The 25,921-nt window shown below is 36.9% G+C and overlaps 1 protein-coding gene across 1 annotated transcript in view; it reads left to right on the top strand.

Moving 5' to 3' along the window:
• The window catches only part of LOC105389988 (cadherin-99C), a 94,784-nt gene that overhangs the window by 49,292 nt on the left and 19,571 nt on the right, over window positions 1–25,921 (top strand). The window contains exons 3-10 of the mRNA XM_048633587.1: window positions 2,581–2,639; window positions 19,409–19,503; window positions 21,350–21,415; window positions 22,629–22,807; window positions 23,342–23,464; window positions 23,967–24,206; window positions 24,974–25,123; window positions 25,568–25,786. Of these exons, the coding sequence (XP_048489544.1) occupies window positions 19,413–19,503; window positions 21,350–21,415; window positions 22,629–22,807; window positions 23,342–23,464; window positions 23,967–24,206; window positions 24,974–25,123; window positions 25,568–25,786 (1,068 nt within the window). The 5' untranslated portion in view covers window positions 2,581–2,639; window positions 19,409–19,412. The remainder of the gene's footprint in view (window positions 1–2,580; window positions 2,640–19,408; window positions 19,504–21,349; window positions 21,416–22,628; window positions 22,808–23,341; window positions 23,465–23,966; window positions 24,207–24,973; window positions 25,124–25,567; window positions 25,787–25,921) is intronic.

Raw genomic sequence — 25,921 nt, forward strand, 5'->3', positions numbered from 1 at the left:
AAGGAATGGTCTTGCTGGCAACATGTGAATTCACCTTTTTCGGTTTATCCAGGACACGTGCGGCATCCGATTAATAAAACTCAATCAACTAAATAAAGGCGTAATCGTTATTACTTTAATAACTACTCTTTAACGCCTTCCTACAGCCAGCCTCCTTTTATGTCCAGTAACTGCTAATTTACAAAATTAATCTTCGATCAACTTTTGGCGGTAAACCTCAGTTAAGCTGACAATGTAAATAAAACATAAGTCTTATAGCTTTGCCATAAGAGTCATAGAGGCGACTTGCGAAGTCCGAATTGGGAGATAGTGGAGTGAATGGGTGCTATAATGGAGTGAGTCACGAAAAGACCGGTTCCCACACTCTACATGTGCCCACGCACTTTCTGATTGTCCTGACCAGTATTAACATGGTTTCGTATGCTGTCCATACTGATTTAAATAAAATACACGTTTGTCAATAACTGGCTAGCCGGCGGTTTATCTTATTATTGGGGACGGAACATGGGTTTTCTTTTAACAAGCTCGCGAGTTATCTGTTACTTTGTTGTGATTTCTTGAATATAAATTTGGTAATACACTGACGAGCAATGAATAAGTTCCACAAAAGTGTAGGTGGACAGCTACAGATTCTAAAAACTTATAATTTCAAAATGACTTTACTTCTTATGTACATTTATTAAACGCCCAGACGTTTTATGTAACAGTAAGGTAATTATCGCATTAGCGGCGACAAAACCTTTTTGCATAAACATGACTATAAATAAACATACATGTGTATATTAATGTAATAAAAAATGTCGCCTCGTTAATAAGCTTTCAAGTGAAAGTCATATGCTTAACTGGTTTGCCGAATTTACTTCGCAAGTGCACCAAGATAAAAACGACAAAATTAATTGACATAAGCTTTAGACAGCAATTGACCGTAACTTCCGCACTAAACCTCCTATGCGACCAATGCTCATTAAAGCGAATGTAAAATAAAACAAATTAGTATAAACAATTCCTCACTTCAAAGCCACAGAACACTATTCAAAGCCTTATAAAGTTAACCAATTGATCTTGTTGTGCTCAGTCGTGTATCTGTTTAGTTGGGACAATAACCAAGTAAGGGTATAAAGGGAAGCCAATATTTAATTGCTAATTGCTGACTGGCCGCCATTGTTGTGGGTCTTTTGGACAATTGCCATTGTCGCAGCCACAATGTTGGGAACCGACCTTAGGCTCGGGGGTTGCTCATTCAAAGGTCCCGGAAACGATAGCATCTTAGCACTTGGAGTTAGGTTTTTTGAATGCCTGCTGTGTGCGTATCGCGCGATCTTCAGTTTGTTTCTGTTTTAAAGCTGTATTGTTTGCGGATAAATGAAAAATGTTATGTTATAGGTTTTGTTTCTGGAGTCTGTAACGCCCACACCGTAGTGTTAAGGAAAATGTATTTGTATTAGATGTTTAAAGTGGAATTCTTTGATTAAGTACTTTGAGATTAAATTTTCTTTAAGTTTTTTTTTGTTCTAATTGAACACACTTTAAATTTATAAAATCACAGTGTATGTATACAAAGTTATTTACATCAAGTAATTTCTTCTATCCAAATCTATAAACGAGCTCTAATATGCCACAGCAGGGTAATCTATACAGCTCATCAGTTCTAGTATCTTCTTACATTAAGTCAGGAATATGAAACTTGAAGACATTTGAGGAGGAACGCCGCTATCGTAAAGAGCTCAGCAGAATTATTTTGACGTAATCACCTTAGAATTTGTTGCGCAGCAATTATTTTCACGGAGAAGGTATGCAGATATGTAAGGAATGGGAAAGTATTTTATAATCCTAACTAATATTATAAATTCGAAACTAACTGTGTCTGTCTGTCTGTCTGTTACTCTTTCACGCCAAAACTACTGAACAGATTTGAATGAAATTTGGTATACATATGGTCTAGACCCTGAGAAAGAACATATGCAACTTTTTATAGGATACTTTTTATCCCGGAATTCTCACGGGAAAACTTTTAAGGCGAAGCGAAGCTCGCGGGAGCAGCTAGTACCAAATACTTGCGGTATATGTATAGCACTTTTAATGGTAAAAGTTAGGTGGGTTTAGATAATTAAGTAAAATGGAAAAAATACGATTTTTAATAAAACCATATAGAATAATAGTGAGCTTTTCAGAGTTTTTCAATCAGTGCCATCCGCTCATTTCTTCGTGCTTCAAATATTAATTAACTAGGTAGGTACGTATTTAATGTATAGTTGACAGAATATTAGTACATTGTTCGCGACTGCAGCAGCGCCGCGACCGCCGCGTCGCCTGGTGGCGGTCGGCGGAAACTAAAAACAATTGAATGAAAGAATCCTGTGAAAGAAGCGTGTAGATTTTTCACATTCTTGATCTGAACTCGTCACGATACGCATTTGTATAATTTGTATTATATTCAATTTTCTATGTAAATAAATATAATATCAGCATAAATCTTATGGAATATTAATTGCTTCAACAACATAATATGTTTTTTAAATTCTAAATCTGTATTTTATTCAATTAAATACATAATTTAACGTAAAACTTGGTTTTTTACAGATCACTGGGCGAACAATACAACATAAGGAATGCTATTGCCCCGGAATCAACATTGTTGCGTAAGTATTTTTTGCTTTACTATTTAAACTAGTATTTTTATTAACTTTGTAATTACCTGTTCATTGAGCGTGTTTAACACGTTACAAAAAAAACTTGGGTGGTATAACTAGACGTTTCCGTAAGTAAATATATTCTGTCCTTTACCATAATTATTTAAAATATAGCAAAATGTAAGCTAAGTATAATACTCGTATTTTCTACAATAATCAAAAACGTACCACCTTTTTTTAGGGTTCCGTAGCCAAAATGGCAAAAACGGAACCCTTATAGTTTCGTCATGTCCGTTCCGTCTGTCCGTCTGTCCGTCTGTCCGTCTGTCACAGCCGATTTACTCGGAAACTATAAGTACTACAGTGATGAAATTTGATGGGAATATGTGTTGTATGAACCGCTACAAAAATATGACACTAAATAGTAAAAAAAAGAATTGGGGGTGGGGCCCCCCATACATGTAACTGAGGGATGAAATTTTTTTTTTCGATGTACATACCCGTGTGGGGTATCAATGGAAAGGTCTTTTAAAATGATATAAAGTTTTCTAAAAAACATTTTTCTTAAAGTGAACGGTTTTTCAGATATCAGCTCTCAAAGTCGTAAAAAGTATGTCCCCCCCCTCTATTTTTATAACTACGGGGTATAAAATTCTAAAAAAAATAGAGGTGATGCATGCTAATTAACTCTTTCAACGATTTTTGGTTTGATCAAAGTATCTCTTATAGTTTTTGAGATAGGTTGATTTAACTGTAATTTTGCTGCTACGGAACCCTTTGTGCGCGAGCCCGACTCGCACTTGGCCGGTTTTTTTATAGTTAGCGGTAGGCAATCTCTGTTTTTATGAGTAGATTTACTTACATTAGCTTTTCTGAAACTGTCCTTTATGCTTGCAAAGGAATGTGAATTAACTTCAAATAACCACACTATAATTTCTCACACGATACAAAAAGCTATAACTAAAACCCAATGAACTAAATCTTAACGTATCGGCTTGCGTGCTTAGCAAGATATATATTATGTACCTATACATATCTACTCGCTTATCTGTGTAATGAGGCTTTGCAACACATTTCTATCTGGATCGAACGGCTCAATTAAAAGGATTCTCGATTTCTCGATTTATCAGCAGCGCTACTAATGAAATTTGTGCTGAATTTTAGTTTTATTTTCAGTCAAAGAAACAAAAAGTTTATGTTTTTGTAATAATTCGTAGAGTTTGTAATATTTATGCAGGTGTTTTAATAGTTATCTAATCTTGTTACAATCTCATTTTAGGAAAAAAAATATATACACGTATGTACTGTAACGTAACTATACGAGTAATACCATAGAATAAGAATAGAATAGAAATAAACCTAAGTTCTTCTGTGAGGTTCGAGATCTGCCGGTCCCAGATTGGTTTCAAGAGTAATCTCGCGGGTCCTATTACAAAACACATTTTGTTTTATTACGCGTTAAATCTTTGATAATTGATAACTGATTAGATAGCGCGTTGATTTGAATACCTTACAGCTTATTTTGTAGTGACTAAAGGTTAATATTGATTGACAGAGCTGTATACATGCAACTTTGTTGCGCTGCCTTTAATAAAAGCTGGGAGCAAATTGATGGTAATATTTAGATACCTATATGGTAGAGATTTGCAAAAGTGTTGTTTTATTTTTTAAGATCGCTTACAGAGTTTTATATTTTTGAAATCCGGTCATAACACAAAATTTAGTAAGTAATATTTTTCAAGATAACTTACACGATAAATGATGACAGTTAAAAAAAAAATAGCCTACAAACTTATTATGTACTAGCTGTTCCCGCGCGCTTCGCTTCGCCTTAAAAAGTTTTCCCGTGGGAAATCCGGGATAAAAAGTAGCGTAAGTTCTTTCCCAGGGTCTAGACCGTATGTATACCAAATTTCATTCAAATCCGTTCAGTAGTTTTGGCGTGAAAGAGTAACAGACAGACAGACAGACAGACACAGTTACATTTATAATATTAGTTAGGATTAGTTAGGATTACGCTGGTGCTGTAGTAAAGTAGTTTATAAATTCAATCTTAAAATATAATGGTTGCACTTTTACCTTGATGACTAAGTAGAAAAACCTAGTAATTTAATTCGGTACCTTCTAAAATTCCATAAACTAAATATTTAAACTATCATAATTAAAAGAAAGTTCGATAAAAAGTAAAACAAATAAACAATCAACGTCAAACAACTAACGTCCATAACTATAATCATAATCAATTTAAGATTAAACTGTATTATTAATATTTAATACTTAGCTTTTTTATAAAGGAATGCACCGTTCCACAGAAAGTACTCTTGTAATCCGTTCATATTCCAGTTGTCTTATACGTTCTCCTTTTGTGAAGCAAATATGACTGTTTATGCACAGTAATAAGAGTCACGAGGAAGTATAGTGAAGTGGTTCTAGGGGTCTAGTAATGTTGGATGGTATGTGAACAGGTGCCGTAGGTGGGCTCGACGCAGGCGCATAGAAGACTCAACGGGAGAGCGGTGTTGCCAGGAAATAAATAGTTGTTAATAAACAGTCGTTTTATTGTTGTTAGTTTTTAATTGAACTTTCTCCGGGTAGGTTTAAATGTTTGGTATTGATTTTAAGAAACTTACAAGAACAGTATTGATACCTTAATATAGGCTATAAATGAATACGGAATATAGGCTACATATACATATATGACAAGAAAACAGTATTTTTCCATAGCATAAAGAATCAAAGTGCGGCCCTTGGTGAGTTTGGAGTGGTAAAGAAAATCGAACATTAAACAGCCTTATATTTAACAAACGTATAAAATTCAAACCAGAACTTAGTCTGTTAATTCAAATACCTGCTAGTCCTGCGACTAATCACTGTCGAAGCCTCTGAATTCATTTTCTCCGGTATCATTGTGCAACGGAAACTATTAACTAAAGAAAACCTCATGACTGCCAGTAAGACTTCGGCACTGCATTAGAACATCGAATGGGGAGAAGTGACGAATGAAAGTATGTAGGTAATGTAAAGCAATGTAAGGTATGTGAGGGGAATCACTTCAAGTTATGTCACTGACTGGTATCATCTAGAAATTCTGTGGAGCGAAACCTATAGATAACACTAATGAGGTTTAGTTATGTATGTATGTCGAACTTGTGTACAAATAAATGGAATTTATTCCTTTACTTAATATACGTACCTACTAAAAAGTTAACTGAAGATTTTTGTTTCATATTATTTACTTCACTTTTAATCTGCGGTTAACAAAAAACACACGTAACTGCCAATTTCAATAATTTCCTACCTGTTGGATGAAATGAAAAGGTGCAATCTGTCAAAATCGTATGAAAGTATCTGCCACTCATCGATAGTTAAAAAAAGAGCAACAATTAAAACTGAAAACTATTGTTTCCTCTTCTACCTTTCCCTCTGTTCCTCTGTCCCAGCGTTTCGTCACACGGAGCACCCAAGACAGCATTCCTGCGACTGTAATCCGAATCTGTAACAACCTCTTGTACTGTTATCCTTACTGTGACAAGGATTTATGTGGACTAGCTGACGGCGCATGTGGAACCATGCCGCTCCAAACGCGAAATTAAGTCGCTAAATTATCGGTGCATTTCTGTATTATGCTAATGCTGTGGGGACCGGAGTCGGTTCAGTTTAGATTTGAACGAGATAACAAAATCTGATGCTGATAAAATTAATAGCAACACGCTGGGTAATTTGATTATAATTTTACTACTGCTTGTCGTAATTGTAGTTACACCACCTTTTTATTTCATAATACAATTAGGTCCATGAAGTTGGCTACGTTAACACTTTTGTAAGTACCTTGTCAAACTAACATAAACCGCCTTTTCATTCTTTCAAAGACGTTGGTTAGTTCGACAAAGCGACTTTCAAGTTGTTTTGACTAAACTGTACCTTTCATTCAAGTACCTACCAAAAAGAACCGGTGTAGGTAAATTCATCTCGAATTCGCAGATAATAAAGGCTCTATAAAATTTGTAGACAAGCATCTGACCAGGATGAATATATCCAATGATGAAATGAAAGTAAATGCGACGTGCGGTAAACCACTCGCCGACCTCCCGACCGCTGACGCCTTCAACCCGCCATCTTTGCGTCGGATCATTGCATTGTTGACTATAATCATATTAAAGACAGCTTCAGTGATAACTGACCAGTAAACTCGTGTTAAAAATGTCAATTATGACAAATTACTGCTTTTTCGATTTAATCAGACATTAATAATCAGCACAACCCAACACGTCCCCACTGCTGGGGCATGGGTCTCCTTCTAATGAAATAAAGTGTTTTTTGAAATCAAACACCCTAAAAAAACCAGAGCTAAATTATTTATTTTTCAGCTGTGTAGACACACCTTTAACGTATAAAACTCCATTGTTTTCGTTGTATAGTTTAATTTTGACAACTTACCTAACCAACAGGTTTCAGAAGCAAAAACCGTTGAATCAATACTGTTAATGAGGTAAAGCAAACGACTGTACGGCACAAAGGAATTGCACAAAATAGTTGGGAAATTATTAATGAGTAAAAAATTAAGATAAAATCTTTATTGTTCCAGCCATCATTATGAGGCTGTAATTGGTGGAAGCGAACATTAAAATAAAGGAGCCTTCCGAATTCTGCGTTGATCATTATGAAATGACATATATTAAAAATAAACAGTAGGTGACATTTCTTTAACGTTTACTGAGTCATGCCTTGCAATACCGAGTTTCGTATCTGGCATTATTATAGGACAAGATCTTATATCAACCTCATCACCTACAGTGAACGCTACATCGTTGGTTTCGCTTTTTATTAACAGCATCGTAAAATAAATTTATTTTAAACTTAAAACGCATGTGTTACTTTTATTTAAATCATTTGTAACGTCCGATTTCAGATAAAAACTTAAATTTTCATTTCAATTACAGTCGTAAAGTTAAAAATCAGTGTGAGCTTTTACTTTAAATTTTATTTACTATCTATAAAATTTTGTGCTATAACGTTTTAGATACCCGTTTAGTATAAAAAGTGGCCTCGCTTGGAGCTATTAACTTATTTGCGTGCGTCGAGGTCACTCTAACAATTGGCATTATTTCTTTCTCACGACGATGGCGTGATAGAAAAATATTTGCACTCATTCAAATTGAATTTCAATGACAACACTCAAATCATATTTGTCACTTGATAGTCGCATGGTGAATAGACAGCCATTATATTTAACTAACAAAATATTCATATTCATGTCTGAATTATGCAATCGTTTAAAGTTGGAGGTGACTGCAATGAGGTCAATAGTATTAGCACAGTATACTGAGCTGCCATATTCATTTCCTGTAGTAAGCAGAGTCAAAGGAAAATGTATAAGAGCCGATGTTACAAGTGTTAATGAGGTAGTAACGGAGACTACTAATGAAGCTATCGTCGATATAAATGGCCAAAGATTAACAATGGACCCTCGATAGCCAAACTTGTATGTACTTACATGCCTGCTACGGGACAAGATTTTGTTACGTAACCTTTTACTAATTATAATAAGTTAATTACTTACAATTTATGCGTGTGATTTAATTAATGTATTGACATGGATTCGTGACATTTCACAACACTTGAAGAATTTTGATATGAAAATGATGGTGGGTTTAGCCATTTAATTAGCTACCGGTTTCCGTGTAAACATATTGATATTAGTAGGGCCTTGTTTAGTTTTACGAGTAAGTGACCGACACTTGCAATTTAAACCTAGTTAGTGTAATACGAAAAATAATTAACTTTGACTAAATTAAACACTTGGCCGACATGCTCGTGAGTTGATAGTCTAGGGTTTCTGATTTCTCGACCTATTTTCGTTCTCGAGCTTCGAGAATTCTCGAGCCCAAATTCTCGAATCTTCTCGAGTCTCGAGCCTTTCTAAGAAATCCTTTAGAAAAAAGCCTTAATTTAAAAAAAACCCTAAATCTCCCTTTTTTATACTTTGTCAACTTAAACACAAAGAAAATACTTTACTAATACTCATAATTAGCTGGCTACTAATCACTAGTACAAGGTTGGCCAAAAGTAATCACCCTATTGGAAGATGCTCTCATTTGTGGAAGCCCTTAAGGACAACATTCGACACGAGTGCTAGAATCTCTCGCCCGAAGTTCTCACTGAAGTGATGAGAAATGCCATTAAACGAGCTCGTATGGCAATCAATTGTGACGGCGCCCATTTGGCCGTTATTATCTTCTCGACTTAACAGTAATATTGTAAACGTTCAAATAAACATAATCAAAAAACAGAATCGAAATTTTTCATTTACAAAAAAAATAGAGGCAAACACCATCGGATGACTTCTTTTGGTCCACCTGAACTAAGAAACAGTACGTAACTATTACTATGTTATCATTTATAGAGTAAAAATATTGTAAATAGAAAACTATTTGTAGTATTTGTTGTTAAGTAACACAACAAAGCAATGAAATTGCTCGGATTTTTACGGTAATTAACCTTAAAAACCTTAGGACCTAATCATTCATTGGTATTATCAGTACAGCACTAGCTTAAATGGAGATGAAACATAATAAATCATAATACACGCGCTTGGTATGATTGGTAGCTATGCGTCTGTGTTGTTAAGCGGCGCAGGAAAATAAGAATTGAAAATTCTTAATTTTTATCTCAAGGCTTCGAGCGAAGCTCGAAGCGTCCGTAGTCGAGCGGGCTTCAGTGATCGTAACTGATCACTGAGGTTAAGCAACAACTGACACGGTCAGCCATTGGATGGGTAACCGATTTCAAGTGGTTCTTTTCTGGACGCTTCCGTGCTTCGGACGGCACGTTAAGCCGTGGGTCCCGGTTGCAGCTTCGGCAGCAGTCGTTAAGCCTAGTTAGAGGCCTTCGGGCGGCTTGAAAAACATCTGACAGTCGGGTTGCCCAGCCCACTTACCCGACAACTTGCATTGTACTCATTCAAAAACGGCGATACGGCTCGCGACCTATCACGTGAGTACAATGCACAGCGAAAAGCGGGTGACTCGCTTGCGAGTCACCTCTGACTACCCCTTCGGGGATTACAGTCGTGAGCATATGTATGTATGTATGTATGTATCTCAAGGCTCGAGAAATTCTCGAGTCTTCAGATTTTTTTCTCGTCTCGAACCAAGCCGAATTTCTCGAATCTTCTCGAGCTCGAGAATTCTCGACCAGAAACCCTAGTTGATACTGATCTTTCAATCAGTTGTCAGAAAACGATTTAAATTATAAAAATGTGTGTAGGCGCTCGTACTCTGTCGATCAAGATTGAGGCTCTTGCGCAAACTCAATACAAGTCTCGGATCGAGCTGTTTGCTTGGACAACTCAACTAATTAAGCGTTGCAACTAAATTACGGCATAGCTAATTAAATTATTACCGACTACACCATCGAAAATACTGTACTTAGATATTTTAATTAAGTGTGAACTTTGAAAACAGCAATCCTATAGGTATAAATATATAATTTAAGTTTAAAGAGTTGTATGAAAAGCCGCCATCAATAATGAAGTCATTAGAGTGGCCTTGGTTGTAACCCTTACAAAACTTATTTTATTGCAACACAACATGTGTTCGCAATTTTTAAAACCTTATCACTTAATTAAACTAAAGCATCTCACGACCCATTCGATTAATTACTTGGATCCGCGGCGCGCGCGCAGCAAAAAGTCACAAATGAATGAGGGAACCGACTCACTAACAACATTTCTTAACTACCTGAGAAGTGTTTGAGAATTAATGTTCATTGCTCAGATTGTACATAACTTTGGTCCTTCGTGCCGGGTGCGCCCTTTCGCAGGCGAGAGGAGGATGTTTCGTAGATAACGTCTTTAGTGGTTATAGCTACAGGTTGTAGGCCCGCGTAGGTAGGGCATGGCATGCGAGCGCGGCACAAACAATAAATTGCATAGCTGATCGTATTGACTGGATAGCATCTGAGTGCTGACAAGTGACACGGCTCGCGACTCTCGTCCCGATTTAAGATTTGCTACGGCCCTTCATTACAATAGTTTATTACCTGTGCTTGTATCGAGATTTCATATCACTTTTCCGTGTTGTGTTTTATTGCGCCAACGCCACCGTCCTCTGGTGTGTCTAATCTGATTATGTTAATAATTTGGAGCACAAGAAGTCCATGTTAATCTCGGTTTACTTCGAAAGCGCATGCTTTATTAAAATTTATGATGTTGCTCTCATGAACATCTGGCTTTCCTACACCAATGTTAAGAATGGCATCGCATTAATAAATCCTTCCGCATACATAGAATGTAGTTTATAACCACGTTCAACATAATATTTTACCATTCCGCCGATTCTATCGAGATTGGAACAGGTTCCAGCAAATTATGCGTCGCATTAAACCCAGTGCGGGGTCTTCTTCTTAATAATTTATACTTATTCAGCTTTCTAAGAGCTAGGATTTACTCTGAACGCTCTTGAGATACATTTCCTCCTCGCAATAATAATTAAACTCCTCTAACGTTATAATCATTCTTAGCATTAGCATTGAAGTGTAAATACATTACTTATTTTCATGGTTATCTTTATTCGAATCGTCTGTAATATTAAATGTTAATTCAACGTTCCCAATATGACTAATGCTTTCAAACGGTCAAACGGTTCTTTACCAATCGTTTGAGATGCATGCATTTTAATCGTCTCATCAATTAGTTCGGTTTAACTTTCAATATGTTTAATAGCCTTAAAGATATTTTAAATGCTTTTCCCAACCATACTGAAACTAATTTGCATGGTAAGCTGGCCATTGCTACATTTATCTTAATCCAGCGGTCAACAGGTTTGGATTCCAGCGTTCCCGAGCAAAAGTACGTCGGCTTCTCCGTAGCGTTCCCGGGTAATAGCGCCCTCTGCCTTAATGTTTGCTACCTGTTCCGGTGCCGTAATGAGCGGCTAACTAATGCTTTGTGCAACTTCGAAATGCACTATTTTAAATTCCTTTTAATGGCCCGCGCCAGCTCCAGTTTAAGGCACATTCCTCCGACATTTTAAGGCAAATGTACTCACAGAGTAACAATTTCGAAATGATAATTTTGTGCAAACAACAAGCTTGTTTGCTATGCCTTTCACTTCTAATAGTTTGGAGCATGCATACCTTAACCATTAAGGGATTAGCGACACGGAAGTGTTCCATTGCACTTGTCCGAGCGAGCAATACACCGTGAACCGTAGAAATTCCAGTAGTTTAATCGCTTGAATTGGCCGTCGGCTGCTCCTGATTGTAGCTCGTTCGGAGGGAAACTATAATGGACGATTTCCTCTATACATCTGCAGTTTTGTTGTCGTATGGGTGTTTCTAGTTGGGATGTTGTGTGAGTTTCCTTTGGATATATTCAATGGGCGCCGACGATCGTAGGATGCATTGAGACATAGATGAGTAGATGTTGGCTGGATGAGAAAAGCAGAAGATCTAGTTGTGCCGCTCCGAAGGAGACATGCTTTGTTATTGATTTATGTTTATATGTGTTTATGTGTCATACAAATGATACAAAAACCCTACACGTAATGAGATGTGAACTCGTGAGAAAGGGAGATCGACATTAATAGAGTAGTTAATTAAAGCCTTTCGATGTTTTGAAAGCTCATTGGGATTTATATGCAATTAATTACGGCAGATTTTTATATTTTTTTAATGGCACACTAGGTTTGCCGCCAATTATTTAGATATAATTATATCATCTTTTGAAAAAGTTTCTCGTTATCAGATATATGATTTACGTTTGTATGTTAATTGCCTATTTATAAAGTTCACATTTACAATTTATACGTGTTTTTATTGGACATGTGTTTCGCACCACGAAACAGGTTTTTGTGTGCATCTGCATGCATAAATGCCAGATTAATGTGGTGTTAACGAAGTGTAAGTATTTTCTCAATTCAAGCATTTTATAGTTGCCTTATAAGTGACTTATAAATGTTGCAGACGCAGCGAAATAATGAAAGATGCCCCGCTAAGTGGCCATGAATAATGGTATCTTCGCGACTCAACACTCAAGTTATAGGGCTTACAGTCACACGCTTCCTATTTCATAAATCTACGATTATCCGACTCAGCTGAAATACGCATTACTATACCTATTTACGAGCCGTGGCCATTATTTAAATGCCTTACTGACATTTGGAGTCGTATTATGCACTAACAACACTGACTAGTGTAGCTGACAGATGATTATCAGACCGCCATAAGAAGATGCGTAATGTGATAGTCAGATCTAAAGAATTCCCACGTGGTGAGAATTTCGCGAGCACACATACGCTCCCATAGGAAACCTCGAGTGCCTATTCTGGTCAACGGGACGGAGTGCATAGAAAGCGCATTTGCACAATGGGAAAGGACGAAAAAAGGTCCGTTTCCGTTCTAAAGGGATTCAGTGGCGTTGTTTCTAACGCGATAGCATCGCCCGTCCGAGATCGCATCGCGTTCGCGTGCAGATCGCATCGCGGTCACATAATGAGCATAATGCTGAGGCGTTCGGCGTTCGGGAACAAAGGATTGCATCGGATGCATCGCTACATATTGATAGTTGGTCCGGTGTGACTTCTTATTTCTAGCTCTCGCGAAAGTTACGGCTATATGAGTCTGCTGAATTTTAGGTACAGTTTGGGGTAGACGTGTTCTTATGTATCTGCATTACTTGGGTGAAGGCGCCTGTCGGCGCCTCCCCCACAGTAAGGGTAAAGCTGAATAAGTCCCTTATGGCCGACTTCAGTAAATAGGTTTCATTTAGAAAACAAAAAATAAATAAATCTGCATTACAGTCCTTCAGTCCCATAGCTAATAACCTCAATATACACGGATAGTTATCTACCGATGACATTCAAAACAAGGCTCAAATAGAAACCATAATCATACCCAATCAACAATTTACATTGTAAAGTTCATGTTTACTATTCTATTAGGCTATCCACCGCACCTATAGCTGCAGTTGGCCTATTGCACTTTACAAATGAAGCCGTTACCCAACCCGAATGCAGAGGAGGATGCGCTTGCATAAAGACTTTCACGTGATGCTAGTCATTCTGTGCAGTACTGGCTTTTCTGAGATATATTTAAACGCTTGGGTGGAAAATAATATGGGATTTGATCAGAATGTCCTCAGTCTAGTTTTATTTTAATAGGTTCAGCTGTTGAATTTAGCTCACAATTTTTTTTATATATTATGTTTTTTTTTTGTTATAATTCTTTATAGCGACTATTTGATACTTAAGTTACTTTAATAATAATATACTAGTGTGTCCATGTGTCGCGTCATGGGTAAGCCGTTTCGCCCAACGTGTGTAGATAATATCGCACAGGACAACTCGTCGATTAGAACCGTCGATAGAACGGGCACAGATAGCCGGCCGCGTCCAAACAGATATTTATTGCTCCCCATTCCTTACGGGTGGTCGCTATCCGCAGCGCCCGAACAAATGAACTATGAATAAACACCTGCCGGTAGTATGCTTTAATTTAAGAAGTACATGAATTACTCATAATGCCATTTTTCTGGAGCTGTATTTTTTTGTACATGTTTATATTTTAGAATGTTCAAGGGTTAATTTCGTTATTTATAAGCGAAACTCCGGAATCTTTAAATTTATACTGTGTTAAATCGAAACCGTAATTAGATAGTCCGATTCGCAACAAATAAATAACAATACCTCTATTAATTTAGAATATATATTCACTCACTCACTCTTGATGGCTAGTTGACCCAAAGTGGATCTACCAAATTATCCGCTACCAAAAAAAATAGAATATATATAGGTACCTTGTAATAATTTACAAAATTTATATTTAACTTTTTATTTTAATGATTTTGTGCTAAAGAAATAACAAACTGCAGAGTAAGGTGCAAATAACAAATAAATATCAGAAATACATTTGTGGAGTCTATGAAAGATGTGACTTCGAACTAGGAATTACAAATGGCAAACCATTGTATATCAGTAATGTATGCAAACCATTTGTTACGAGAAATTGTGAATAAATATTTCTCCAAGTGCTAGGTAAATTACTTACTTAAACTTATTGGTGGGCGTCAAGGTGAATGTATGACGTTAACGAAATTACTCTCCGCTGAACAAAATGTAGCTTATTCGCAGCTTCGTTTTGAAACCAACCGTCTTACAATGCCTGAGGGTGCAAAGTCTACGACTGATCTAGCGTGCTGTGGTTAACACCTGTCTCACGAGGGATCAAGAAACTTTAATCTCGCTCACGGCTCTATTTTCTCATCTCCAAAAGGGCGTAAGTCCCACGATGCTCGACCGACTTTGAGCGTTGTTGCAGCCATTTAATTAGATTTCTCTGATAAAGTTAAATGTCACATTATACGAGACCCGTTTCTCGGTGCAGGATTCGACATTTCAACTTCGTGTACCGTGAGCTTATTGAGTTTGAGAGGCTCAGTTTTTGTTGAATTTACTCGTATTTTATTATTTACTAGCTGTTCCCGCGAGCTTCGCTTCGCCTTTAAAAGTTTTCCCGTGGGAATTCCGGGATAAAAAATAGCCTATGTTCTTTCCTAGGGTCTAGACCATCAGTTTACCAAATTTCATTCAAATCCGTTCAGTAGTTTTGGCGTGAAAGCGTAACAGACAGACAGACACAGTTACTTTCGCAATTACAAAATTAGTTGGGATTTACTTTGCACAGTGGGACACACGTTGAGTGGAATATGTAGCGTTTAATAGGACTTATACTTCAATAGCAAAATTAATGGCAATAGAACATTTGCATTTAGGGTTTCTTCGGCTCGCGAGTGCACAATCGATGATCTTCCGACAGTTTCCAAATAACAAACGAAAGGGGAGTGACCGTTCACAACTTTATTAGCGTACGAAGCTCCGGCAGGATTATGCAAACCCGCGTCCAGCATCATTGTCTACCAATGGGCTTCGTGTATTTAATAGTTTCCAATACGTGTGGGCCAATAACAGTAAAGTATTGATCTAGTGTTCACGAGCGGCGCACGCGCGTCGTCGCCGTTAGCAAAGCAAATTGAGGGGAGGACGCGGAAATAGATGAAATGTGCGATCGCGATAACATAGATTTGTGCCGGGGATGTATGAAACAAAGGCTTTATTTGTGTTCTCTAGCGCTTAATGTTGGAGTGGAATAGTTGTGGTTGTTGAAACGGTTGAGTTGAGCGTATCGTTGGAATGGGAACGATTTCGTGCGAAAATGTGATTGACTGGTTTGTGTATTACTTAGTGAGTCTATTTTTACTGTCATATTACACAAAATACTGCTTGTTTCCTAAACATAAATCAATTTTGATTACCTTCTTGACTACACAGTCGTTGCAAAATGCTACTAATACTACGGTCTTCTTCTTATTGGTTCGGTGATCGGCGTGGGTTTGTCATTGTGGTAAGAGGATACTTGCCAATCCTCTCATAAGTAAGTGTCACAGGGTGCACCGGGCGTATTTTGTATAATGAATAGATTAATGCCACTTAAAAAGGCTATTTCGTGGTTTGAAGATAAAAAATAAGAACCTTTAAAATAATAATTTCGCATCAATAACAAATTGCCACACCACATTAAATGCACAACTTCCGGTCATGCACTCCACCGTCTAAAATTAACAATCACCATTATAATTCATGTAAACAAGCATGACCTTTACCCCGTGCCGACTCTTGCCATTATTAGCTTCATAACCCACAATGATGAGTATGCATTGCGCATCTTCCTCCAGCATTGTGTTAGAACGTGCGCAGGAGTTCAAATGGTCCGCAGACAATGGTCCCGGCACTGTGGTAACACAATGCGAATTCCGCGGCAAAATTATGGTTGTCTACACCTGCCCGTCCCGTTAACAACTATACAAATAGCGGGCGAAAAATTGCGCTGTTGTTTTTGTGGTTGTACACTTGTACAGCTGTGCAGGATTGTTTCTGGGTTTGCTGTGAATAGGAAGTATTGAGGTTGAGTACCTACAGTAAAGTTGTGACATACTTTACATTACAGTAAGATATTTATAAACAGTGTTCATAAAACCACCATTGTGGCGCTGTAAGCTGAAATACATCTTTATTTAACCTAGTTTAACAACAGATGAACCTGTAAGTTCTGGCTGCGTAACTTAATCATAAGGAACAACTGTAAACTGATTTTGAAATAAATTATTACATAAAAAATTGCGAAGTACCTACTTACTCGTCTAACTAATTAAACCTTCTAGGTTTCGTGTCAATTGATGTAAATTATAATTTAAGATTTTGTACATAATAATAAATAAATAATTACATACAATTACATACAAAACTGAGCCAGCTATTTTTTCTGCGTAATCAACTTCCTGGATAGTTTACTACCTATCACTCGGCCCATAGAGTTAAATTGATAAACTGGTGCTTCATTCTCACTATATAAAGTTAAAATAAAACTATTAATGTTATGACATGGACATCATCGTAATAAATTAAAATCCTTAGCTTGCTTTCAAATAGAAAAGTTACAACTTTCAATCATAATTGAATGTTTTAAAGCAAGGTATACAAACTTCATCTACATGTTTCATATCGCATATCTCTGGTCACCCTCGAGGGTCCCATAAAGAAAGTTCTGCGATGCGTGGATCCACAATTTGCTATGCATCGCTCGTTAAATATGTAAAAACGTGTCTTCACATTGCGGCCCAACATGAAAAGACGACCAATGAATAATGTCTTTGCGCCATGACCGTGCAAAAGAAGACCTTTTTAAACTGCGTAATACAACTATCATCTTGGTGTATTGAATACCATGATTTATGCTCATGACTTCGAATTGAGTATTTAAATATGCGTTGGATGGAATATATAAACGATATGTCGGCTCTTTTCAATAAAATTACCAAAGGATGGTCATTAAAACTTACATTAAATTTCACATTTAAATTATTTTATGTTCTGGCCACTCTATCATATTCTGCACTTTAACTTTACAATACTTGAAGGCTTTCAAACCCACTCAACCTTCAATAGATTAAACTAATGTTCCAAACAGAAAACGGAAAGTTGTAGCACACCCGGCATTTCACTCGATTATTCACTTCACTAGTAATCTGGGATTGCAAATTTTTCCCGAGCATCGATTTATCTAATATTTATTGTGTCGGCTCCGCCCACTCGGTGTCTTTTGACTTAGTATCTCCAGGCGAGGTGGTTACAGAAAACGCTTTATGATTTAGCTGCAGTCGTTGGAGATATAATCGGTAGCTAATTCGAGTGGGGCTACTCCTGCCCTAAGTCACGGGGCGACGCTCAACCGGTCTACGCTGCCTGCCGGTGTTGCGTCATTGGTGGCATTTTTTCAAGCTAGTCTAGCTGGGTGCTTGGTGTGTTGCGTTTTCTTTGAATATTTACGAGTACTGGGCTAGTTGGAAATCTACAGAATCGGTATTTTCTGTCTAGAAATCGATTGCGAAATTGACAAATTGACAAATCAAAATTTACCACGTTCTCATATAAAATTGTACATACCTATATCGTATCTGTGGTTTTATGCTCTCATGCTTACCTAAGTAAGTACTTTTAATTTTGAATACAGAATTACTGTAAAGACTACCAGCAAAGTTACATGAAAAGCATTGCAGCACAAAAATACTATTTCCATGTAATTCCAACAATCCCATTCTACACGAAACCTTACGAAGCACCGAAAACAACGCAGTAGTAAATAAATGGCACAGATTTCACTGGAACCACCAGCATTTGTATGTTTTCGGTTTTGTGATTTACTAAAGGGATTTGACGTAAGTAAGTGATCGGATGAAGGTCACTGTCTGGCGGCTTGGCTTACGATTAGTTGGCTTGTAGTAATCTCATTGTAATCTTGTTACAGTCGTCCTATCCAATTAGGAACTTTACATCATTCATGACTGTTTTTAAGTGCAAGACCTTTTTAGGATTTGTAGGTATTTTAGCAGTTTCACTAATGTGACTAGATTTAAAATTAAGGATATGTCATGTTGTAAAGAAGAAACTACCGTCTTGTGTTTTATGTAGAGTGTTCTTTGCCGATGCTTCTTGGAGAAGAAGTGCCTGAAATCTGAACTTTACAGGGTGAAATAAAGTTATCGGGTCAATTGTAGTATTTAAAAGTAAAAAAAGTGTAAGTGTCAGGCAAATCAGAAAAACATCAAGATTATTACATGTATAAAGTCATTACGGTACTTAGGTACTTCTTACGATATAACTAGTAACTCGACAGTATTTTTTATGTCGCAATAAAAGTGTTATTTGAACTCCATAGCTATCATACTGAAGTATATAAAATTAAATATTGTAATAAGATGCAGTCAGCTTTATGTTCATAAAGTAAGGTATGACTGTCTCGTAAAATACAAAACTAGTATTCTGTATACATTTACGATGGTTCATTTGTTTCATTATATTGTCATAGCCATAAAGAGGAATATTTAGATGCTGGTAAATATGAAAATCACTTTATATTGCCTTAGGTAATTAATGTTTTTACTCTGAAGGCTTTTCAAATGGGCCAATGGGGCTCCTTGGGAGAGGCCAGTCCAATATTCAAGACTGTAATCGTTCTCAAAGTGTGGTATATATACTCTACAAATAATACATTTATAGGGCTTATTTCTTCAACATCATTCCCAATTCTTATTTTCATTTCAAAATCACGATAAGGAAATTTCTAAATTCGACGCTCAGCTCGCAACGAAATACTAATAGTACGTAAGTACATAATAATTTGTTTTCATTGATGGTTATCTCACATTATGTTATTGTTTGTTACAGTGAGATGGCGCGGTGGATCGCGCTTGTCAGAAATGGTCGTGCACAGATGTTTATTCTCCTCTTCTGCTGGCTGCACCTCGCAGAAACTGCTCCTGGTGAGTTTATATACTAAATTGATTTTTTATTAGATTTTATATACAAAAAAAATTATAAGACGTTATATACTAAACTTTATAACCATACAAATTGACATAAATGTATTTCACAAGAAACATGATCAAAAATAGCGGCCCAATATGGCCGATAGCAGCGCGTGAGACGAATACGGATAATTTGTAGTTTAGAATACAAGAAAGTCCACGCGTTAATTTGAAGTTTTATGACACCAATCTACACACTATTACCTAACTAAATATATCAACAACCAATACCTATTATAAATATAAAGCCACATGGTAAAAAACCGATGAATCATCAAACTAAATTACGTTTCTTATCCATTGTACAGCGGAAATACAATGCAATATTTGTTTGGCCGGAACATACAGACACTACAAATAAACATTATTTGTCTTGTAACTTGTGAATAGTGAAAGTACTTATGATGAAAGCGGTATCGGAGAAATTATTCAAAGGATGATGGAGTGTAGATTGAGGAAGATTAGGTCTGGTCTGGTACTCATTTTGTATTTTGTGCCTTCATTTAGATAAGGTAGAAGCAGAAATTTGTAAAAAAAAAATATAATAAACTTAACCTATTTAAACCAAATTTATCGAGAAAATTGTTTTTACGAGTAGTTAAATACACTACAGAACGGCATTTTATAATTAATTCGAAATTATAATGAAAAGAAATGCTGTGATAATACCGTACTTACAGATTATATCTAAAACATCTACTACTACTATTACCTACCCATACCAACGATATATCACAGAAGTCATTCCTAAACGCTCCCCTAAAACAAGCAATTCATCATTCGTGCTTATCTCCAAACACACGCCGACAGTAGCCGTAGGACACAATTAATGGCTCCTATTAACATGATCTAGATGGCATTTAACACCGAATACTTAATCCTATCAGCCAAGTAATTCACTGCACTCATTACAACGATAACTAATTACTGCCTGCCACTGTGAATTATGTTAATAGCTCTATGGATTAAATACCAAGCGCCCAAAACAAGATCGGAACCGAATTTTCAATTCAATTTCTTCATATATGGGGCGAGCTCTGGCGCCAATGCCTTAAACGAACGCCGATACGTCGATAGAAATCTGTGTTCTTATTAAGTACATGTGTACTAATTAACAAAGTCGTTTAAGGGAAAGGGTGTTTTTGTTTCGCGCGAATATTTCGTGTGTATCGCGCGATTGACAAATAACTTCTTAATTGAATATTTCGAGGTGTGTCGAGGAATGTCTAAAGGCGTGTTTGGTCATTATGAACAGTTTCGTTATCATTTTATAACCATTTGTAATTAATATTTTTCTAAAGAGCCATAAAAAACTTGTTGAAAATTACATAGGCTCAGCTACTTTTATAATTGCTTTTAAAGCTATCGCCGGCAATCGAAACATTCATTATCTTCGGCCGTACTAAACATACGTTTGTATTTGCTAATGGATTTTACGTGCCTAACCGATAGTACACTTAGTTTAAGTAGGCAGATCTTTAATTAGCTAAGTGAAGGTATTAACGAGTTGCTAAATAGAATTTCACACGGTATTTCCTTACTAGTTGTTAATTTATAACCATTCTGTTTGCTTTATGACTGGTTTCGGACTTAGCTTACGTGATGCAAAATCAATAATAATTATGAATTATAAGTGAATACATTCTCAAAGAAAATTTCCTTGATATAGCGTAACACCATATAGTTTCAACTCTCTAAGCAACCTATAGTTAAGAAACTTTTATATTTTTGTATGGCAAACCTCCAGTGTTCTATGAATATACTCTTATATATTGTTATTATATTTTCCCTTTTGTTTCAGGTCCGTGTGAGGTGGAGACGGGACAGTCCAGCATCATAGTAGATATTGAAGAGAGTTTAGGCAATCGTAAGTGTTCAATTTCATATCTATTCTCTGTGGTGGTGTATGTACCAGCACTCTGTCGAATGGAACCTTTGTGCATATACCCAAGGTCTAAACTCCTTCCCAAGCTTAGACCATTTCCCAAAACGCTGGTTCACTGCGGGTTGGATAGACCCTTTACAGAGCAGACAGATATATTTTATTTATATATTTAACTCTTTATTGTACAAATATCATAAATAAAAGTACTAATGCTACCTTAATGCTAAAAGCATTTAATATGTGCTAAGTCTACACGATGTTTTCCCTTTACCTTAAGAGTGTAATCTTATCTCAATAATTGCATTTAATATTTCTACATAAAGTATTCTTAATATTCTGTTCCCGAGTTTTACAATCAATTATCATAAACCTACAACAAATAATTACGATTAAAACCCATTATTAACTAAGCGCTAAACAACAACCCAGTGAAAACATTGTAACCATCTAAGCTCACTAATAAAACATTTTACGGAATGAATAAAAACAAAGTAAAAACCGAAAGGAAATCGTGATGAGAAAAGATTAAATCCAATTTACAATTTTCAATTACTGCTCTCCGTTAGTAGGTCCGGCGAAGAGCTTAGCTCATTAATTGTACTAAAATGGCGAACCTAATTGAATCCTAAATCCAGTTTTACCGCGAGTAATAATTTAATAGGCTATTCGTCGGCGGAATATAAATGCTCACAGTTTAGTAATCCGATGCGGTGCCTACTTGATAACTTAGCAGGAATAGTATGTTTTTTATTGTATGTGTGTGTGATTGTTAAGTATTTATATGATTACTAGCTCAAGCCTAGCTTTAGCTAGACGGTGGCTGTTATATTGCGGCTACTACGGTAGCTTTTGTAGTCATGAAATTTACTTTTCGTTCTGATTTATATCAGTAACTTCGGGGTTACAAGGTGCATCTATCATTATTGGCGACAGTCGTCGGCTGACGATTAAACTGACTGGCTAATTTAATATCTGCATCCAATCCAACCCTGATGCCCTGATAAAACAACCCACAACACATCTAACCCTAATTGTTTAAAGAATTTGTTTAGATGGCGCTGCTGCAACACTTTCTACATCGCGGTATGGTTGTGTTTTATTAACCACCATAATAATCCTTCCTTTACTCCTTGTGTTTGATTTGAATCAAAACCTAGGTGTTTTTTACTCATTCATTCACCTTTCCCACCAACAGAAGTAAACCAAAGCACAGTCCCAGCGGAGCTGCCCCTGGCGGGCTCGCCGGGGGTGGACGTGGCGCTCAGCGCGGTGTTCCCGAAGGGCCCGGCTCTGTTCCAGCTGGACGGGAAGCGCCTGCAGCTGCTGCAGCCGCTGGATCGGGACCCGGGGAATCTGTCGCACATGGTGTTCCAGGTACGCCACGAAGAGGGTAGCTATAGTTATAGTGTATAAGAATTGAAGCTGTTATAAATCTGGCTTATTTAGGTAGGAAAGAGAGTAATCATCGACGTGAAGTACGCAGCGATGAGGCAACGATGAGGATTAATGTGTAGGCTATACGGCTTGAAGAAGTGATAAACCCGGCTCAACAAGGTATAGTGTAAACTGTGTAAATAAGAACATCGCGGAGTCAACGATGAATTGAGCCAGGTAATCTGGACAGGCTAAAACAGACCTTTGGCAAATCAACAAGTGTGTTTATATGGTACTTTTTATCCAATGTAACATGAAATTCGATTGCGCATTCATTTGGCGTCCTATTACCCCGTTCCAAACCTAGGCGTTAAAATAAAATAAATTAATTTGAAACCACTCTTTGTCTATCTCAACCCTTTAGTCCAGCCTTTTGGATTGCCACTGCTTCTCATTCAGAACGTTCAACAAAACCTTCTATCTTTATCTTCAACAGGTACCTCATGTGTTTACATTATGTCCTCTTGTTCACAGTTGGTGTGCCAGGTGATAGCGACTAAGAAAAGGCGCACTATACCAGTCATCGTGCGTGTGTCGGACATCAACGACAGTGAGCCTGTGTTTGTCGACACTCCGTATGAAACTACCATTTCTGAGGTAAATTATAAAAGCATTTTAAAAAAGCATACAATAAGCCGAAAGTGACCTGAGTTACTTACTACCCCCTTTCGACTTATTGCAAAAACCCTGTAGTTTTGTTAAAAATAAGAGTTAATTTACTTCCTATGAAGACCAATAGATAAGAACATACAAATACGATCATAGCTACCTCTATTGTTTTACTTTTATTGAAAGTTTATGAATTTGTTTCGTAAGCACAGAGCTTCATCTTCATTTCCTATAAAATTTAACTGCTCCTGTAAGAACAATAGAAATACATTGAAATAAATGAACGTTGTAAAATACCAGGGTAGCATACTACAATAGACGCTGATCCTAACAGGTAGCTAAAGAAATCGTGAACCCTTCGAACGTAATGGTTGGTTTCAGCAAACAACAGATCATAAAATTTCACTATACCTACGATTCGCTATTTGAATAATCTTAATAATAATTAGCTAATAAGTAATAACTAAACATATTTTTTTCAAATTTACAGTTAACACCAATAGGGACGACCATATTCAACAACATCAAGGCAGTCGACCAAGATGCGGGCGTGAACGGGCTAGCAGAGTACTTCATTGTACCAGGAGACAATGAAACGCTAAGAGCTAACAACGCAGAAGACGGCTACGGATACTTCTCCATAGCTCTGCCTCATCAGGGGCAGGTCACCGTCAACAGGACGCTGGATTACGAACGCACGCAGCAATATCTAGTCACTATTGTAGCTTCTGTGAGTATTTTTCTGCAAATATTTTGGTAAATAGGAATACGAATTTACTTGTTTAGTTGTAGTTATACGACGTACTATACCTAATCCCAATAGAAGTGGTTAAAGGTGTCGTGTTATCCATTTTCGCTTTTTGCGATATACTTATTATGTGTCCCGTGAAGTTACAAACCTTATTATTGAAAAATCTATAGTATATATAGTACATAAGTACGTAAGTCGGTAGGTAGGTCGTATATTGTCAAATGAAAATGTAAGACAGTAACATAACCGCCTCATTAACACACCATAAGATTACCAACAATGTAAAGGTACCTATTACGAGAATACTCATTAAGGAGGTCTCATATTAGTTATCTCTTACATACAAAGTTGAGTTTCCCACACATTTCAATGGCTCCAGTTAATGGCACTGATTCTATCATTTAATAGGCACAGTTTACTGAGACTGAAATTGAAATAAAGTACATTAAAATTGTAGTTAAATTCACAATTTCCACATAGTTCAACATCTACTTATCTTGTGATAGGGCTCCAGCTTTAATGTTTAATATAATAATATTATCATCTTTTCCGGCAAAGCTTTCCCGTGAGAATTTCGGGATAAGACGTAGCCAATGTTTTAATCCATCCGGTTTCCCGAGAGTAGCAAACATCTAGATAATACACTCGCGAGTAATGAAACATGGGGTGGAACTTTTTCATTGCGAGTGTCTCACTTTAGCGAACACAATATTATATACGTTATAAACTTATAATTTTTCTCCCAGGACCGTGCCCGTGATACCAAGAAGCGTCTGTCCAGCACCACCACACTCACAGTGAACGTGAAGGACGATGACGACCAGGACCCGTCGTTCATCTACAAGGGATGCAGCCTTCATGAAGGGGCTTGCATTAATCCGGAGTATTCTAGTTATGTGAGTACAATTTAAAGAGCTTTGATAACCCTATATTTGCCATGTAAGTAGAGGGAGACTTTATAGAGCTAAAATTAATAAATGAACCCTAAAATTGCCGAAGACATTGACAGTTATTAAAAGTTAACCATGGAATAATCAATACCTAATTATTTATCTCAACAATAATAAATATCCCTCTCGCAACAAGATTTGACTGTCGCGTACCTAGTAAGGGAAATCTTTCTCCAGAACCCCAGAAACCTAACATTGGTTTCTACAAAGTAACTGCATCCATAAAGTTTGCCTCCATAAAATTATTACAAATACTGTAAATTGGCCTGAATAAATAACTCAATGTTTTTTGGAAATGCGTCATTCAATCATTTCCAATAAAGCAGACGCACAACTTAATAATACAGACTTTAAAAATAGTCCTTTAAAATTTTCTTATAAATTCCCCAGGTAAACAGCGGCGTTTTAGCCGGCCTCCTCTCCATAGAGCCAGAAAAGATCCAGGCGGTAGACATGGACACCCTCGACGCTCGCATCCGATACAGCATAGAGTCAGGAGAGCCTGATGTGTGGGATGATTACTTCGCTATTGATCCCAATAGTGGGGCTGTGAGGCAATTAGTGGCTGTTGATACTAGTGTTGCGAAGAAGTTTGTGCTGGTTATTAAGGTAAGGAATTTGCTGAAGCAACTTAACTTACGTTTTATCAGTAATTGTATAAAAAAAATGATTTATTTGCATCATGATCTCATAATCTTGCACTGCTAAAATTATAGACCTCTGTGAGATTAGACGATCGTGAAA

This window comes from Plutella xylostella, chromosome 6 (assembly GCF_932276165.1).
Source record: "Plutella xylostella chromosome 6, ilPluXylo3.1, whole genome shotgun sequence".
Taxonomy (NCBI): Eukaryota; Metazoa; Arthropoda; class Insecta; order Lepidoptera; family Plutellidae; genus Plutella; species Plutella xylostella.